This window comes from Haplochromis burtoni, unplaced genomic scaffold, assembly GCF_018398535.1.
Source record: "Haplochromis burtoni strain Fernald_Lab_line unplaced genomic scaffold, NCSU_Asbu1 Contig_85, whole genome shotgun sequence".
In the NCBI taxonomy this organism is placed as follows: domain Eukaryota; kingdom Metazoa; phylum Chordata; class Actinopteri; order Cichliformes; family Cichlidae; genus Haplochromis; species Haplochromis burtoni.
The window spans coordinates 1,102,820-1,122,634 of NW_024582446.1; the positions used below are offsets into that span (position 1 = coordinate 1,102,820).

The 19,815-nt window shown below is 41.8% G+C and overlaps 1 protein-coding gene across 1 annotated transcript in view; it reads right to left on the reverse strand.

Annotated features, from left to right (window-relative positions):
* Positions 1 to 19,815, reverse strand: part of grin3ba (glutamate receptor, ionotropic, N-methyl-D-aspartate 3Ba) — an 83,866-nt gene that overhangs the window by 29,175 nt on the left and 34,876 nt on the right. Inside the window, exons 2-4 of the mRNA XM_005926027.3 lie at positions 8,131 to 8,831; positions 1,661 to 2,157; positions 314 to 585 (exon numbers count right to left, since the gene is read on the reverse strand). Coding sequence (XP_005926089.1) covers positions 314 to 585; positions 1,661 to 2,157; positions 8,131 to 8,831 — 1,470 coding nt within the window. The remainder of the gene's footprint in view (positions 1 to 313; positions 586 to 1,660; positions 2,158 to 8,130; positions 8,832 to 19,815) is intronic.

The window sequence follows — 19,815 nt, forward strand, 5'->3', positions numbered from 1 at the left end:
CTCTTAGACTCATTACACACTCTTAAACTGCATCCAATTTTGAAGTTCAATAATTAACATACACTCTCAACTAATGATCTCCCGCTCCTTACTACAATACCAAGGTGAGGGGGCTTAGAGTGAACAATAAGTAGCTGCAGGCCAAACGATTAAATCATACCGGCAGAGGCATAAAAAGTCAAAGTAACACTGAGGACTGCAGTGCTTTAACTTAAAACAGAGCACATTTTTAGGACATGCGCCATGAATTCTACAGTCGTAAAGAATCAAGTTTAAACCTCCAACAATTAATGATGACTTCAAGCAGTTGTACCAGAATGCCCAGGCTGGTGGAGTAGAAGGGTGAGGTGAAATCTATGACTCTGCTCCTGGCAGAGTTAATAGAGAAAGAGGTGACGGCCATATCGGCGGTTCCGCTCAGCAGATCTCCTACCAGTCCCGTCCAGCGTCCTGTCCCACTGAGCGCCCCATACTTTCCATCTCCCACAATATATAAGTCGAATGTGAAGCCCATATCTTCTGCCAGCTTTTCCAACAAGTCAATGCAGTACCCATAGCAGCACTTTCTCAGGTCCTCTGGTAGTTCTGAGAGGAAAGAAATGATGATGGTGTGATATCCATCCGGACATTCATATGCATGATTTGGATGTGGTTGCACATATGGGAATTGCCTACAAACAACCATGGCTGAAGGAAAATGTTGATAGATTCTTACATTACACTTCAGCTTTGGCATTTTTTATGACCTGGCATGGACTACATTTATTCACATTAAGTACTTGGATAAAAAAAAATTAACAACCCTCAAACTCATTAAAGAAAAGTAGAGCTGGCAAGATGTAATGGAGCTGCTCAATATGAATTTTTAAGTTCTTGCCATGTTTGCCATTTTAACTGCCCTGGCAAACATTTTCCTTGCAATATCGCTTAATCAACATCAGCAGCGTCCCCGTTGCTCTTGCTTGGCTTCTGGACTTCTTTTACAAATGAACCATCATGAATTTTATTTTCAATATTTTGTAAGTTATGTTATGTAAAGGTGTAAATACCCCTCTGCATTGAAACGATTAATCCTATCAATGGCAACTGAATAAATTCACAGTACACGTCAACATTTAGTACCTGCATCATCATGAAAAAAATTTACATTTTCCTATAGCTTCCATATGCAATCGGCTGATTAAAGTTAAAGAAAGTCAGGTTGACTGTTATTACTATGCTGTGGACTGGATGTATAGCTGCAGATAATCTCATGTGTGAAAGAAAGATCATAGTAGTACATCTTTGACAAGATACTCTTGATCTCTTATTGATTGAATTCCTATATGCTCTTCATTCATGAAAGATGTAGCTGGTGAGTGTAGCCCTTGACCCTGACCCTGTTATATTTTCAACTCAACTGACCTGGTGCAATCCCTTATTGATTCTACCTCAAATATCCATATGTGCTCTAGAGACATGGCCAGCCAAATACAGCAACACTGAAACTGAAAGGAAAAGATCTGAGGGTTTATGTAAGCAAAGCTTGGAGAGGCCATAAATTAGAAGTCATAGATGTTCACAGTACAAGTTAAAATGTTTCTGACAAGTAGTCCACTTCTACAGTATAATGGTTCTATAATGACAGTATTCTATGGACAAATGGCAAAATAACACTCACCTGTGCCATCCCAGTCTACCGTTGTAGTATTTGAGTTGTGAAGCTGGTTAAAAAGGCCATGTATTATACTAGACTGGTTAGTTTTGGGGTCCAGACAAAGCTGTCCAGCTGGACACAATCCATCCTCGTCCACCTCCCGTGTGAAGACAAATGGGTGTTCCACCAGGGTCACAACCCTGAGGCGGTGCCCTTCAACCGAAAGTCCCGGCCTCCAGCGACCTCCAAAGTTGCCGTCACCCTGGCCATCCCCTCCCCTCACCCCGGCTCCAAGACCTTGTCCCTGGCTGGTCATGAACCCTCCCACCAGTCCCAGAATGCCACCCTCCAACTCCAGTCGACCTCGGGTCCACTGGCCTACAGTAACCCAAGCAGGCTGCCCCAGAGCACCTCTCTTCAGACTCCATACATGAAACAGTTGGGAGGACAGAATCCGAGAAACACCAGCATCGACCTGGATCAGGCCTGTGGCCCCGGTGAAGGAAGTGTTGGAGAGAAACCTCGAGGGACAGAGGACAAAGAACAAATAATAAGTGGAAGCCAACAAAATATAGAAAATAAACTTGACATCCACCTTAAAAAAGTACAGCCTGCAATATTATACAGATGACACTAAACATAGTCTATGAAAAAAGGCTTATGAAAAAAGGAAAATGGGGCTAATGCAAGAAAAAAGTTACAGTGTGGTTGCAGAGCTTAAGCAAGTCTGGTCTCTAATGGGTAATTGCATCTTCCAGAGAGTCATAATTAAAAGTTAATGCAGTGCAGTGAGGGTCTTCTCCTCCTATCTTCCAGTCCATACAGGCAGTCATTGCTATTCGGCTCACTCGTCTCCACACATTAGGAGGAGCAATCCCCATTCGCACATAAATCTCTCCTGGCCTCTTGAACCACGCAGGGATTTTTTTGCACATGTCTTAGCAGTCGATCACGTGGACATCATCAAGCCATACGAGCTCTGTTTGATCATAAGGGATTGTCATGAGGTCATTGTAAATCATAGGGGTGGTTGTTTAAATGTTAAAGTATGCAGGGACCACTTCAGTATGGGTGCTGAACCGTGCCGGGACTGTTGATGATGTCTGGGTCAAGGCTAGAAATGGCAAGTTTTCCTTCCATATAATAGAAACGGGTGGTTGAGCCGGAGTCCTTTCATAGAACAGAAAACAGGTTTATCCTCTTGCGCTTAGTCCCCCCCATCTTTTCTTCTTTTCTCACTCTCATCACTAGGTTATATGCATGCATTGGCTTAGATTGTGGCAGCTGAGAATATTCTTCATTAAATATGGAATATCCAAAGGATAATGAAAAGGCTAAATTTATCTTGTGGGTCATTAACCTGTCCTCCAAGTTTAGCCTTTACTAAAGCCTGTCTGCCCCACACAGCGACTGATATAAAAATGTGAATATATGTAAGGTTTTATGTATTCCGCTTTAGTTCCTTGCCCTATATGCTCTCATTGTGATTTACTATAACATCGACATAATTGTAAAGAACTTGATTAAAAATGCTTCTGATTGGAAGCCATCCCCGTTCCCTTTCACATTAACTTATGTTTCCTCATCGGCAGCTCCCTTCTGTCTCTGTGGCCATAAAGCGAAAGTGCTAGCCTTGCCTTGAGCTGAAATCACTCATGGTAATAGCACGGCTGAATCATCATATCCAATAGACAGCAGATTCATCAAGCCAACCAACTCCAGACTCTTAGTCTAAGCTGGCCAAAGAAAGAACAAAAAAAAAATAGCCACACTGTAAGCTTTACATCTTTTATCCAAGGAGAAAAGTGCAAGGTCTCAAAGGGTCCTCTCCCACTGTTTGTGACACGTTTGGATTCATGCCCAGAGATAAGAGGTGAGATAGGAGTGTGACATAATATAGGGATAAGAGCAGTGGTGTAAAAAAAATGTACTGCACACTTTAAAGCTGCACCACCTTTTAGTTATGGGTCCTGCGGATTGTTTTTGTAGCATCAGGCCAGAGGCTGTATTTAAAGGATGACTCTGGATTTCACAGCAGGTTGATAAGTCACCCAGCTATGTCAGAGAGGGATGGCTTCCTTCCCTAACACCTGGCCCAGGTTTACGCACTCAGAGTAAATGTCAGTGGCGTGGTCGGTAAATGATGACTCTATAAGACTGTCCCAAGCATGCGTCTCAATCTCGTCAGTCCACCTCCTTCAGTTTGGAGGAAAGTTTACTCCCTTCGTCTTTTTCTGCCTGTCTGTCGGGAATGATACAAGGCCTGCTTGTTTCATTGGTTTTAATCTCTTCGGGGGAGATGGAATCAGCGTGGCAGCTTGTGTCGAGTGAGATGGCACTGACTGGCAGATTTCACTCTGATAACAACAACCCGCTATCTTTTTTCCTCCTTTTTCTCCTCCCTCACATCCTTTTCCACACAAGTGTGTCCTTCCTTTCCTTTGTTTTTACTTCTATTTTTCTTTAGCTGTATCCTACTTCCTCTCTTTTATCTATCTGTTTGTCTTTGACCACATTCTCCCTTCTCTCTAATGTATTTTTGGGAATAAGCACCCAGGGATTCTGTGATTCTGGACATTCTGAAGAGCAACATCAAAAGTGGCTAGTTTCTCATATTTTTATCTTCATTGCTTTGAAAGAGTAATTTTGTAACTTTTATTTTTGTAACCTCTCATCCTCTCATACCTTCTTTACTTGCTAATATCTCAAGACATCCTCCCTCCCTCCCTCCCTGCTTTCCTCACTCTGTCCCCAGGGCATTGAGCTGTTAATTGCCTTTTCCATGTGGAAGTCTCTCACTTCCTCCAGCTTTGTTAAGGCTCTCCGGAGAACTGCCGTGTCTGGCTGTTGGAGGCGAGGGATAAGAATCAAGTAGTACACTGGAGAACAAGTGCATGAGTTTGAATAGTGCAATAGAACAACCCCTTTTATCAGTCTTTCACTGGCCATGAACAAAGGTCACTGAGACTATTTTGTGGAGAACTCTATTGTAAATAGTTTATTCTGATAGGCTAGACCATGTACCAATTGGCTGCCCACAAAAAGATTGCATTTTTCCCTAGAGTCCTGATGAAGTTTGAGTCATTTAAAAATGTCTTATTTTCTTTTCTTCTTTAGATAAGTTTTGCTTTTTTTTTATATATATCTTCATAGAAATAGGCTTAAGTTGAACTGATAAAATATATACCTTGGATGCAGTCTTAGTTTAGCATGCACAATGCTTCATTAATTGTCTCTAAAATATAGTGTAATAAAGAGTTGCTTGAAATTATATTCATTTGGCACATGGGGAAAACTAAAGTGTTACACAAAGTAAAATTTTGACTTGATACAAATTTAAGATTAACAACCATGGTGTTAAAATTCATACAGTCGTAAAAGAAGAGAAAAACAATACAACATAATTCAGCCAATAAACCAATAACATATAAAACACAACTTATAGAAAATCAAAGATTTACTAAATAGCCATTACTAGTCATGATGTGATTGTTTGGTGTGATATTAAGATGAAAATAACGTTGTAGTCCCCTGGGAGGCCTGTCTGTCCCCGTGTGTTTTTATATGCTGGTATCCTTTTACTACATTGGCAGTGTGTTTGGGATTATAGCCATCCCGAAAGATGAAGCGGTTACCAATCAGATTCTTTCCAGATAGTATTACATAGATCAAAATCTGACTGTACTTTTTTGCATTCATCAATTTCATTTCATCAACCCCACCCGCCCAAAAAAGCCCTGTACCACTGGCTAAAACACTGGCCCAAATCATGACAGAGTGTTATACAGATGGCCGTAGACACTCACAGTTGCACTACTCTCCTGACTTCTTATGTATATGTTGATGATTATTTGAACCAAAGTTTCACATTTATATTCATCACTCCTTAAAGAACTGTTTCAGTCCAGTTCTTGTATAATTTGTCATACCTCAGCCTTTTCTTCCCGTTTTCATTCCTTACAAATTGCTGCTTGAAAGCCAGTCAGACAATTTCTAATGAGGTTTCTGATAAACAGTAGATGGATCATGTGAAGGGCTAGATGCATCTCTCTGGTCCCGTGCCAGGTCTTTGCTGTATGTCTTCCTATTTTAAGGATATTTTTAGTCCTGCCACTTCTTCTTTTATCCTCCATTTGTCCATTTTATTCTAATTTTTTTAAGGGCCCACTATGCAGGGATATGCCAAGTTTCCAGCTAATAGCTCTTTGGAAATCACCTTGATGGTGAAAATGTAATTTTACACCTGTCAATCCGTACTATTTTTGCCAGTTTTTTGTAACTTCAACTGAATGAATAATTGATAGGCCAGCGATAAGTGATTCAAGAGTGAAAATGAGTGAAAAACCTTGAAGACATTCAGCAGCCATTCAGAACTTTTGCACTTAACAAAAACTGATGAGTTAAAGTCTGGCTCCTTGGAAACAAAATATCAAGAAATGAGAGGCGGCTAAGGAATTTTGCATAATACTTTACAACATATTAAAAATATAGATATGATAATATCATAAACGGTCCATCAAAAGCCGGTTAGGGTTATAAACTCTCTTTCCAGTTTACCTCTTCAGTCTCTTCTATTTCAGTAACAGCCTTGCACTAAGTAGGACTACACTACAGCCTCAGCTTATCAGCGCATTTCATGCCTGACTAAAGTAAAGTGACTACCACTGTTGCATGTTTTCTGTCTCTGCAGCTTCTCTGTCACACATCGCCTGAGTCATTTAAAGCTAGTCTGTTAAACTGCACTAACATCTGCATGGTTGCTGGCTTGATCGAGTCGCTACAGTTTGGTGCTCTTAAATTCAAACTTTGTATACATACTGGCCCCTGCTTTCATCAGCGGCAATTGTTTGTAGTGATTTAGGCAAGTAATTTATCAAAATGTTTGCCCTATTATCATTATTGTGAGTTGTTTTGGCCACAATAACCATGAAGTGAAAAATCTATCGTGGCGGCGCTACTCTGAACCTAATTAACTTGTTTCAAACTCTAATAATGGATGTTCAATAACACAACTTCCACAAAAGCCTGTGGCCCTCCATGCCCCATGGTTCTGAGATCCCAGTGCTCAACTAAACTGCTTTGCGGACAGAGTGCTGTGAGAATCCAGCTTGTGATTATGTGGCTGTTGTCTGTGATCACTCTCAGCTGGCAGGCACCACGTGGGCTCAATATTTGCTGTGGACCCAGCTCCTACCACAAATCCTTCCCTCACCAGTATCACATGACTTGGATGCATGCTGTTTTATCCATTGTACCCTTTGAAGTATATCCATGTCAACTGTTAGAGAAAAATATTTAACTTTGCAGTGAGTTTATTGCAGCAGGCTTCAGTGCATCATGCACTATCAGCCACATATTGCTCAAGAGGATTTCTAGAGTATGCGAGTGTGATAGGTTTTTGCACTCCATGTCCGAATGCGAGGATTTACGTTTTTCTGCTTCAAATGAAAATGTTTAAGGTTTAATGTGTATTTCAATCAGTTTTTTCCCCCCATGTGTCAGTGGTTATCATCGTAGACCACACCTTGTCAGACCCGTGAAAGCTGTCAGAAGCCTTTTTTTGAAAGCTGCAGGAGTTGGAGCAACAGCAAACAGAAACACACAAAACCCCTCTGGTGTCAGTCTGCCAATCTGTATGCCATAAAGACCTCCTCCCCACCTCCAGTATGACAGTGCTATTCAGAAATTACCACCCCCATGGTGCAAAGGACAGACAAGGGCAGCAACCAGAGCATACAGTACCACAAGTGGAGCCAGTAACTCCTCACAAAAATGTCAAAATGTCACTCAGAAAGCTAACGACCTAGCATGTATTTAGTGATGTGACCAGCGAATTTTAAATGCAGTTTTTCACTGTCTTCTATGAATCATTCGGTTATTTAAATAGTAAAACTATGTGCAAAAATTCAGAAACCCAGGAGTCATTTAAGGTGAACCTGTAGCTGCAAGGAAGTATAGAGTGTAGAGAGTATAAAGCTAGTCTTATGCCATTTGAAACAATACATTTTATTTTTAGAGGAGGTATTACTATCATCTCTAAACTAAAGCATAAAACTCTGGAGTTGATCTCAGTGCATCAACATTGACAGAGAGTGGGGTTTAATGATGATCAAGTAACACTAGGCACTAATTCTAGACTTTGCTAAACAACCAAATTGAGATTAAAGTAAAAGTGAAAGCTTATAGCCAGCATCAGCATCATCAAATCAACCCCGACTGTTATCTGTAAGGGTGCCTATAGCAACAAACTACACTGCATAGGACTAATAAGAATTACCAGTTCCTGCACTGTCAGTCTGTATACCAAAAAAATATATATACTTGCTGTCTCTGTCGTGTGTACTCACTAGTCAGATCAAAGCTGCCAAATAGAGTAATTTGTTACAAAAAACCCTATATAGCTAAATATTATTAGAGGTGAACAAAGACATTATTTTAGCCATTTTTATGTGAAGTAACCCTTTAATTAGTTGGTGTATCCTGTACATTCTTACCTGGCTAGATATTGTCCAGAAGAGGGCTGTTCATGTCGGTTTGGTTTGTCATAGCAATTTACCATGTTCTGAGTGAGTGCCAAATCTGGCCTCACCATGGTTGCTGCAGTGACCGCCCGGCCAATCAGCTGCAAAGCATCCCGTATATAGAAGCTTATTGGCTTGCGGCCGACCTCCCCATAGGCTAACAGTCCAAGAGGACCTCCTAAAGTGTGCAGCGAATCTGGAGACAAGGGATATCCCATGATCCACTGCAGTGCTGGTAGTGATGGTGCGAGGCGCTGAGCAGCCCGAAGGACGGAGGATAGACACTCGGGATCGGATCCCAGGAGGAGAACAGATGAAACAGGTGAGGGGGAGCGCAGGAAACGGGTGGAGATGATCTTCAAAGCCTCTTCTTCCATCTGCTCCTCCCTTCTCTCCTCACTGCTCCCCCCTCTTCTATCTCTGCTCCCTGTGATGCGAGTCAGGTTGATTATGTCCCACAAATGCCAGGTTGAACCACTGTACTTCTGAAGGTGGGTCAGTAAGCCATCACCGCCTTCGTCCCAGCCTGGGCAGATTACAGCTGCTCCTCCCCAGCTGTCCCCCCGACTTCCTCTATCCCTATCCCCACCATCTCCCCCCTGCAAAACTGCAAGGAGCAAACTTCCCAGGGTTGATGGAGGCACACGGGCTGACATCTGCAGGTGAAATCGGTTCTGTGACAGAGGATAGGAGTAAATAAGAAGAGTTGAAAGAACCAAAAGAAAAAAGTAGATCAGTGAAAGAGTTAGGAGAAAAAATACAAAAATATAAAAACAGAACAAATAACAAAAAGAGAAAGAAGACAAGAGAGGAAATAAAAAGCAAGATCAGACCAGAGATTAATAGATATCACCAAAACTAAACACCTCTGGGCTGAATAACATAAAATCACATTAAACGTAGCTTTTGTATGCACCAGAGCTCTGCAAAACAATTCCTGATGCGGCAGTAATTTACAGCAACACAGATCAGAAACAATCAGTCACATTTGTTCATTATCTCTCACTCTGAATGAGAAGAGTCGCACTGATACAAACAAGGAGTCAATGATTCGCATCTAATCTGCAACATCACAGTTGGCTTGGCAAGACAACAGTAGCATCCACAGTTCATCCAGAAGCCCACATTTCCAAACCCCACTGAAAACACTAGCTTGTTTCATACTGTTCCAAAATGGATAACACTGTTGTCCTTGAATGCAGCTCACAGATGGACCTTCCCCTTCCTTCCTTTGGGGTTTCTATCCATTTTTCATCCTATCAGTGCTCCAGGCAAGGTTGAGGGGGGAGACTGCTTTTATATAAAGAGCTCAAAGTTTAGCTTAACATGACCTGAAGTTTGCTTTGAATGGCTCCACCCAAATGAATAGAAGAACATCCTCTGGCACAAATGCATACACATTTTCAGGATCTTTGTAACATATATCCAGAAAGACGTCTGTGCACTATAAAATAAAACACACACAGACGTTACCTAATTGAATCTGTATACTATTAATCTACGAGCTTATGTCCAGAAACACTTGTGGAAAGCACACACATGCCTGTATTTCTGAAGATAAACTATCTGAACACAGATGTAACCCACACTGAGACACATTTATTCAAGTGGAAATATCCCACCCAGGAGTACAGAGTAAACAGCGCAACCCTCTGCTGAAAGTCCTTGAGTCTCTTAAGAGAGTCAGAGAAAAAATATTTGAAGTCTGGAGAGACATGGATGAATTAATGCCGTATGTTTGTCTTCCCGGAAAGGCCCAGGTGTGTGCAAGGGGACAACTGAAGATAGGTCTTCTCGTTTGAACTCCGCAGGGGAGCTAGAAATGTGGGGGTATCTGGTAAGTGGGGGTTGTTGGCGAGATGGTAATGGATGACAGAGACTAATAGAGATGGGAAGGTAGTGCCTACAGGTGCAAGTTTTATTCAGTGTATTTCTGATAGGAATAAAACTAATATTATGCATATACAGAAAATGTGACGATAGAAGATCAACAGAGCGCCTCAAGGCAGCTGGAGGAATTAGTATGTAAATCTATATCTGCTCTCATCCTAAATTCCTCTGAGTACAATCTATCTAAGCTAGCGCTTAAATATTAATATTCGACTAAATGTATGGTTATGTTATGATTCCTGTCCTGAAAAAATTGTCAGAGGCTACAAAAATCGGAACAGACTGAGTCTGCATAATGGAGAAAAAGCTGTAAATTATGTTCCTTGTCTACATAGCTTGTTAGAAAACGAGAGACGAATTGTTGCTGCATTTATCACTGTCAGATTAATTGTGATAATGTTCATCTGTGGGATATCTCACTGCTGCGTCAGCTGTTTTGTACCAGCATTATTTTTTTTCCTAGCACAATCATAGATAGCTTGTTTGACTTTTAAAGAGATTCTTTTACAATTTCAATTACATTTAAGGCATTTAGCCTGCGCTCACGATCAATTTACAGGGAGCACAACAGCAGAACTACTTCAAGGGTGAGGACGTGAGAATAATAGCAAAAGCTCAGCAAGGCGTTAAAGAAGTTGTGTTTGTAGTTGCTGGTGTTAGAAGAGAAAGCAAATTAGAGAACTCGGAAGAAGCAGACATGGGGGCCGTGATGTGATTCTGGAGAGATAAGGCGATATGAGCCATTTCGAGAGGACATGAGTTCCAGCCCATAAGATAAGGAAGCACTCTGCTGTTTTGGCTTGAGAGGGAAGACTTCTGAAAATGTTTTGTAGGAAGTCGAATGTGTGATCCACACAAGTGGACCCAGTGAGAAAGTTCTTAAAAAAAAGAAAAGAAAAAGCACATCAGTAAGGCTTATTCTGGTTATTAATATAATCCTTTCTTGTCTGCATTTGAATGTTTCATCACAATTGTGGTATTAGAGTAAAAGAGACATGTTTTTGATGTGCGTATTGGTGCAAAGGTGATGTAATGTAACATGAAACAACATCAGAAAAGAAGGATCACCAATAAACAGACACCTTCAGCTTTGTATGCTGAAAATACTCTAGCCTGATATAACACCATTTTATCTCACCAACTCCTTTTCTACTTTTGCAATAAGATCAAGAAATTCTTCTGTAATGCAGTTTTGCTATAGCCAATCCCGAGGAGAGATCTCTCCCTGAGCCTGTGTTCAAGGGTCAGGGGTAGCAATGACTCGCTGGAGAACACACACAGACACACTGCTCTTAGTGATAATTGTGGAGAGAACTAAAATTTTAAAAGTGTGGTTACACTTCACTGGAGTAGATAACAATGCTCATTTCCACGGGCTTTTGCAAATTGGCAAAAAATGAGATAAAAATAAACATGGGCAGCACTAAACACATCTAAACAGAGCGTGGTAGCTACTAAACTTTGGCTTTTAGGTAAGGAAAAAATCCAGTGTTGTAAACGAAACAGTTGCACTGGATTTCCAATGCAGGAATGAGAGCATCATTGTGAAGCAGAATGTAGCACATTTTTCTAACCTCAATTATCTTGTTTTCAGAAATTTTGGAAGCCAAAACCTTAATTAAAAATAAAATGTAATTGCGATTTCCAGCCTTAAGGACTCAAGCAAACAGAATTCTTCGAAAACAACTCTTAGTAAGGTAAGTTGGCAAGGCACTGCACTGGCCAAGCAAATACATCAAACACACCTTGCTGCGTAATTCAAACTTTTGAATCTCATATCTTCCTGCTTATGTCACAGTGTTGCAGTGTAAGATAAAATGATTCAATGACCTAGCTGCTGATGTCAACTCATAGTAAGCTTGTAACAGCTTACTGCCAGTCAGCCTTTTATTCGTCATTATGCTTTTCTATTAAACACACATGCACACTGTGTTCTTTTTTGGATTATAAAAAGGAGGCATTTCCCACTCATTCTCAAAAAAAAAAAAAGCTGAAAAGCTCTTCAAAACCCTATATATAGCATTTTTAAGTATTGCAATGTATCCAGAACAATGAAAGCTCTGCCAGTCAGCCATCGCTCCAGCTTAATCCAGCGTGTCTTCAAAATAAGCTGGAAACATCAGTGTTTATCCCAGTGACACACCAGATTTAATGTATGCATGTGTATATGTTTGCATTCTGGCTTGTGAATACTTACAACAGTCTTCACTTCGAGCTGTCTGCATGAATCTGTATTGTTTTTGACATCCCGGTGTTCTTGCCTCGGGTTGAGTCTGATTTTATTATTTTACGTACCAGACTTTGAATTTAGAGGACCTGAGGACACCTGAGTCATTATCTAGAGGAATACATGTGGCATATTTGCTACGATGTCAAGATTAAAAGTGGCTGTGCTGTCTGGAACTAGGAAGTTTAACGTGTGTTGGCAGGCTTCTTCTGAAACACAGATTCACTTCTGTGCTATTTTGTGGAATTTGCTTTGGAGTGCAGGGACCAGCTACAGACAAACAGTCCTGATCTTGCTAGCTGTAGTTCTGAGCCCCTCTGTGCGACTCAGGTCCAGACCCAGGTTTATCTTTTTGTAAAGTACACAGGACTTTTTCAGGCTGAGTTAGAACTGTAATGGATTCGCTAAGCAGCGCTAGATTTTCACCTGTAAGGACCTCCAGTGTGTGTTTGTGTGTGTGCTTTTGTGCGTATGCTCTTATCTTTTTCTATTCTCAGGTAAAAGCTCTATCCACAAGCATGAGGTTAGAAAGACTCAGAACTAAGGATGCAAGATAAGCAAAGCTAAAAGAGTGTCAGCATTATTCCAATGAAATATAAAATCCATAGCCCCTTTCACACATCTGCAAATTAGGATCCTTGAACTAAACCTTTGCTTCTACTTAACAGTTCCAGTGTGCTGTTAGCCAATGATTTTCAGGTCTTCAAACAAACTGCAAACCTAACACTCCCAGGCAGCAGAGAGGCGCACACGCAGTAGGCAAAAACAACCAGACACAGATACAGTGCAAACACACCAAGGTGTGAGCATAAACCCAAAAGGATCTTTGGGCAATGTGGAGTAAGCAAACCGACAGGAGTGCGTTGAATCAGAACAGGAGGTAGCAGCTCTCAGTTAGTTAGCTCATTCCTTATTTAGGTCTCCATAAGAAAAGCTGGGAGACTCAAAGGCGTGCACTCAGTTGTAGACTTTCGAGAGCCAAAAATGGGGGAGGAAAAAAGATTTCCCTGAACAAAAAAAGAAATAAAAAAATAAGCACAGAAAAAACAGCAGCACCTGCAGTTTCAAAGCTTATTAAAAGTAAGTTGGAAGGAAAAGCAAAGGGGTGGGACATGGGAGCAAGTGCATTTTCTGTGTTTGTATTTGAGAATTTGGTCTGTTGAAGGAGGCAAAAAGGCCCAAGCTGAAGCACTTAAAAACCAGATGTCTCTGCTTGGCCTTCCATCACTGCTTCAGGCAACGGATCACTTTACCTTGCTGCAGCTTGATTTATTGCAAAAGCACACTCTAGCTCTAGTTGGGTTTAACATTGCGGTCATGACTCATTTGCATTGAGCTAAGCAGTGGTGGATAGAGTGAGGCCCTGCTTGGAGTTGTCCTCGCTGCTACATCCAGCTGCATGGACCTCTGCCTGAGCCTCTGAATGGCTGCTTAGCTTTTTCCTCTGTCCAGGAACAAAGCTCATGGTCAGGGCAGCACTCCAGACAACAACACTTCACTGAACACATTAATATTTTACCCCGACTGTCACCAGGCGAGTTGCCTGTACGTAGGGAGGATGGAATGAGAGATAGGATGAGAGACAGAGGAAGAGAAATTCGGATGTAGATGGGAATATATGTTTGAGATGAAAGCGGGAAGAGAAATTGATATGTGGTTTAATATCCGTGTTTGTGAAAGGAGGTAAAAGGCGATAGTTTGCATCTGAATGTGTCTGCAACACAAAGGAACACGAGAGATAGTGATGGTAGAGTGCATGCGTGTCTTGAGGAAGACAGAGAAATATTTTCTCTGCAGGATGCCAGCCTTACATTTCAAACACCTGAGATGAAAACTGAGGATTGAAAGCTGAATGTCAGACTAAAATGTCAGCAAATGCGGGTTTACACGCACACATAAAATAATCTAAATCCAACTTAAGCGGAGCGATTTAACCCTCAGTGCACAACTGGCGAATGAAAACATGGGCACTGAACATCATACACTTGCATTAATGCATACACAATGAATAAAAAAGCTGTTGAATTTGTGCAAATTTTTACCCTCACAGTCCAAATAACACCCATGACTGAATAAGGCTAGTCAAAGCTGTTTGCATAAAGCAACACTGACAGCCGCACTTTTTAGTTGACCAGACAGTGGCTAACTGGGCTGTTTGCTTTGCTGTTGAGTAATTGTATGCAAATGGCATTGTTTAATTTTCTCCTAATTTCCTTACGTCTCCTGGCGGTAAGTGTAATATGGGTGACTTTAATCTTACTCAGCCATGCTGCCGGGGACTGGAGCTAAGCTTGGTGTTGGAAAGAAGCTGGCACTGCTACACAAACATATGCAGCTGAGGCAAAAGTGGCAATGTGCGCACACCTAACTGCAATACACACGCAGGCGAGCAAATTACATTTACGTGCTCACACATGCATGAAAGCATGGCACACACTCACACATGCACGCAAAACACGACTGTGAAGCAATCAGCCACTTAACACAGCAAATGACTATGGTTATCTAAGCATAACAGCCTGTTGGCTCAGAGAAACAGTGATAAGCAGTAAGATACACACTATTAGGCTCCACCACGGGACTGGCCACAGACTAAAGGATGGCTAAATCTTGTTTCACAGTTAACTGTTGATGGAGACAGTGCCATGTCTTTCTGATTGTCACCACTGAATTATATATGCAAAACCCTGACTCCATCCAATTCCACCCACCATCTTCAATACGGTGATCGAGCGGAAAAGTATACAAGAGACTGTGGCCCTTGGGGGAGCAGGATGAAACAGCAGGCATAAAGTGTAAAGCACACTTTGAATTAGGTTTGATTAGAGGGAAATGGTTGCTCATTGCTTGGGCAGCTCGTAGCTATGACGATTTGAAGACCGCTGGAGGTATGAGCGTGTTGAGCCCATTAAACATAAGGGCCTTGTTAGTTTCCTTGGTGGTGTGGCGTGTTAGGAGAATTGGGGGCTGTACTGCAACATCATAAAAATACCACTGTAGTCCTGAGCGATTGTAGGAAAAGCCATAAAAGCCTTGACAGGCCATGTCTTCTCTTTATCTCCAGGCTCTCGGTTTATGGGAATCGTTCTGCGTGGGGGAGAGAGAGAACTGAAATAAAAGGGGCTTCGTTCATTGTGCATGTTGGTGGCAAACCAACTGTAGCAGCGTGGAAGTGTTTGTGTGAGTTAAAACGTGTATACGTGTACAGGTATGCTAACTATTTGTCTGGGTGTGAGGGTGTCTGCAAGAGTATTTGCGTGATGAATGTGAATGTCTATAATTTACAAACCATTTGATGGAATATTGTTCTCAGCGTGGTTTCAATTTAATTTGAATGATCAAGACACAGAGCACATCAGCGTTTTGTTTTTTCTCCATTCCCTGAAGCCTTGCGAGCTACTGTAGAACAGAAAGGACCAGGAGGATACAACGCACACACAAGCACATTATGACACACAAATCCAGACAGACTGATCACATACTCAAACCAGCCAAGTGCTTTGGGCTTTACTCATGAAGAAGTTTTTGCTACATGATTCCACAGTTTAATCAAATGGCGATCCAGGGGGAATAGCTAAAAAGCAAGCACATATCAAAGCATGCAAATTCTTCTGTGATAGTCGTGTTGAGTAAATTAAGTAATCCAGTGCAGAGTGTTCACTTTCATTATCAGTTGACTTCTGTTTTAATGAGCCTCCACGGGTTTGCGAATGTCCTGATGTCATCAATAATAATCAGATAGAGGAAACAGCAGGGGGGGACTAAATGTGCTGTTCTGGACTGGTTAGTCAGTTCTCTAGTCAGCCAATGTTAGTGCTGAGTGCACTTCTAGCATTGGTGAAGGCTGTCATCTCAGCACGCTGCATCTGCGCCTCTTTTGTCAGGAGATCCTTTGATCCCCTCAGTTGCAGAGTTACAAGCCCACAGCAGAAATATGCTGAATGGATTCATGTATCATCCTCCCCCCTACAAACAGCCTCTGGCCCCCTCACTATTTATGATCATAATAGCTGCCGTTATTTATTAAAGAGAGCGATTGTTGTCCTTGCTCTATAGACAATGTTGTTTTCTCTACCAGAGAGAATAATATTTGTCCTTTTGGTGCGGCCCTGTGTGTGATATGAGGCAGCGTAGTGAATGTGATGGTGATTGATTCCCGTGTTGAACAGTGGAGAGAGGTACAGAGGAAGGCTAATCTGAGTTATGATTGCTACTGTAATCGCATTTTTCCCCCTGCCTCATCCATCTGCCCTACAGTAGCGGATACATGCTGTATTCTGATTACGCCGCACATCTGTCAATAACCAAAAGGAAGGAGCGGCAGCGTGCGCCTGCTCTTTCATGAACACCTTTCACTGGCTTCCCATCACCATGATTTCCAAGATCATGACTCTCTCACTTCTTGCTGTCCAGTTTTATCTTCCTCGCTCACTGATTTGCTAACCTGCTGGAGGTGGCGTCAAGCATTTGGAGTAATCATGCCATCACGTTGGGGGTAAACTAAGCTGTTTTAGATGCAGTGGCGCAGGGCAGAAAATAGCCTCTCGCTTGGCTGTAATTTGACCAGCAGGCAGCTGGACTTGTGAGATGGGAACATTATTTAGTTACCAGGAGTATGATACTAACAGTTTCCCAAGTACAGATGCAGAATGGCGCGATGTCATTAACAGTCAGCCCACGGGGAACAGAGCTGCAAACAGCAAAAACTTCAGGAGGGACGCATTCATTCACAATACCCCAGCGATGAAAGCACACCATGCCAGTAATGAGATGTCTAGAGCTTTGAGCACGGGGAGCGTGCCTGACTATGTGTGATATTTCTTAGTCTTAGAGCATGTGTGCATTTTCGTTTGGGTGAATGTGCATGCTCAAGAATGTGTGAAAGAACAAATTCCTGATGGAAAAGATCCCTTTGCTCCAGTCAGCTTGAATATTTAAACTCTGGCCAGGCTTCCTAGGAGTGAAATAATACACCAAGAGAGATGGAAGTCATTTAGACGCAATGTGTTTGTGGGAAAGTATGAGGTGAGTAAAGGTATGTGTGCGTGTTTTTAAGTGGGTATGTGTGGGTTTCAGGATGGATGGGCTTGTGGTGAGTAAATGACCTGCCTTGATTCAGCCTATCAGCTGAGCTCTCCACCCAGGCTCCCTGATATCCCCTTTCATCCATCTCTATAAGAGAGAGATGACGGAGAGATGGAGAGGCAGTGGCAGACAGAGTGTGGGGGTGAATATGCACAGAAGAGAGTGAAAGATTTCAAGTGCAAGAGCAAGCATAAAGGGGCTAATTAGAGAAGAGGGAAAAATTTGGGAGCAAGTGTGACAAAGGCAGAAGTGAACAAAAAGACTATTAGCCTCAAGTATAAATCTTGAGTAATATGTATGACAAATGGCACCCTGCTCGCACCAGAAGTGCCTCTCTAATATGACTCTGAGTTCCAGTCGATTAAGGGATCATTTGGGGTGAGTTGATTTGGGGCGCATACGGGTACTGTGCAAAAGTCTTGAGCCACATTTCTTTATATTTTGCCAGGAAAATGGCAAATAGCTGCAGTGATTCAGTGAATGATTCGCAAACATAAATGGAGATATACTAAGGCAAAAACAGAGTTTGCACAATTCTAGCAAGCTTGAAAGTCAGTATTTGGCATGACCTCCTGCTTTCTTTGGCAAAGCCTGAACTCTCTTAGGCAGGCTTTCTAATAATTTCTTTAAGTAGTCTTTAGGAATATTTCCCCAGGATTCTTGAGGGACATTATAAAAGTCTTAGTTGGATCCCTCATTGCTTCATTAACGTTGAGGTCCAGGCCCTGCGGAGGCCAATCCATGACTAATAGTGTTCCATTGTGTGTTTTTCTATCCAGGTATATTTTTTCTTTTCACAAACACACAGTGTTTGTGATCATTGTCATACTCATAATTGAAACCACTAGGAGTCAGATGCCTTCCAGAAGGTCTTGCATTTTCAATTCAAATATGATGGTACATTTCTGCATTTATAATTCCATCAACTTTGACAAGATCCCAAACACCAATGGGTGAAAAGCAACCCCAAACCATGACAGAGCCTGTGTTTAACAGATGGCTGTAGACACTCACGCTCTCTTCTAGCCAAAAATTTCAAATTTGGATGTATCACTCCATTAGACCTGTTGACACTCATTTCCCTTTCCTTAAGAATTACTTCTTGAGAGCCACCCTTCCATTCAGACCATTTCTGATCAGAAATGGTCTGAATAGCTTCCTACAGTAGATGGATCAACTGACAGGCCAGATGCATCTCTCATGTCCTGTGTTAGGTCTCTTCTGGATTTTTTCCTGATTCTTGATGACATGACTTTCAGATGCTGAACATACTTCTTTTGTCCTCCACTTGCCAAGTTTACTCAAATGTTTTTAAGGACACACTGCCCAGAATCACCTTGTTGGTACAGAAAAAGACTTCATGCCTGTCAGATGTGTTATCATCAGTGTTGGGTAAGTTACTTTAAATTAGTAACTTAGTTACATTACTAGTTACTTCTATCAAAAGTAACTGAGTTACTTCAAGTTACTCGTTACTTTCAAAGTAACTAGTTACTAGGGAAAGTAACTTTGGTTTTACCCAGAATTCTCTTGTTAATGTGTTGCTTCCCTAACTGGATACCCAGCAAGATTGCCAGTCTTCTAGCTTGCTTACATGTTAGCACTATCCTGCCACAAGTGCACTGTGCCACCTACCAACAGAAAGGAAAAAAATAATGTGCATATTTCCCAGAGAGAAATCCCACGCCTGGACCGTCGTCGACTGCTGCCATGATTCTAGCCTACGTCACAGCGTCACGCGCGCTTTTTACATCCAACACAAAAACTGCAGTCGTGGTGCTTTCGATTGTACTCAGAACTCGGAAATTCTGCCTTCCGAGTAGGGAGATGTAGGTAACACCAGACTGCAGATGAGCCGCAGACAGGGCTGGACTGGGACAAAAAATTGGCCCGGGCATTTTGACTGACCGGCCCACCATTATAGAAAAAACCATAAAGCCTTTGAATGAAAACAAATGCTGTTGTGACAGTGATGCACACTGTCTTGTTGGTATATATGTATCAATCTATCAACCGTTTGTTGTAAGATTCAGATAATTATTTGTTGAAAGTAGACATTTTAAATGAGAATAAGAAATAAAAGTATTTCTTTGTGCCCCCCTCTCCCTGTTAATGCCGCCCCTGGCAAAACTTTGCTAGATCTGCCCCTGCACAGTTACCAGCTGTCAGCTACATAAAAAAGGATCCTGGGGTTATTTGTCTCTCAGAAACAGTTCATAACTTCCCTTCAACTCATTCATGTCACCTAAAAGGTAAACCTGTTCCTCCATCACCTGTTCAGCTGTGATGAGTCAGTAAGGACATCTCTTGGTTTCATCTTGCTGTTTCCCTCTCACCACATATCCAAACCATATCATGACCAGCAGCATTTACAGCTGTGGCTCCAGCAAACATCAGCTGATACTAGAAATTAATATTAAATAAATTCTAACAACAGCTGATCAAGCTTAAACGTG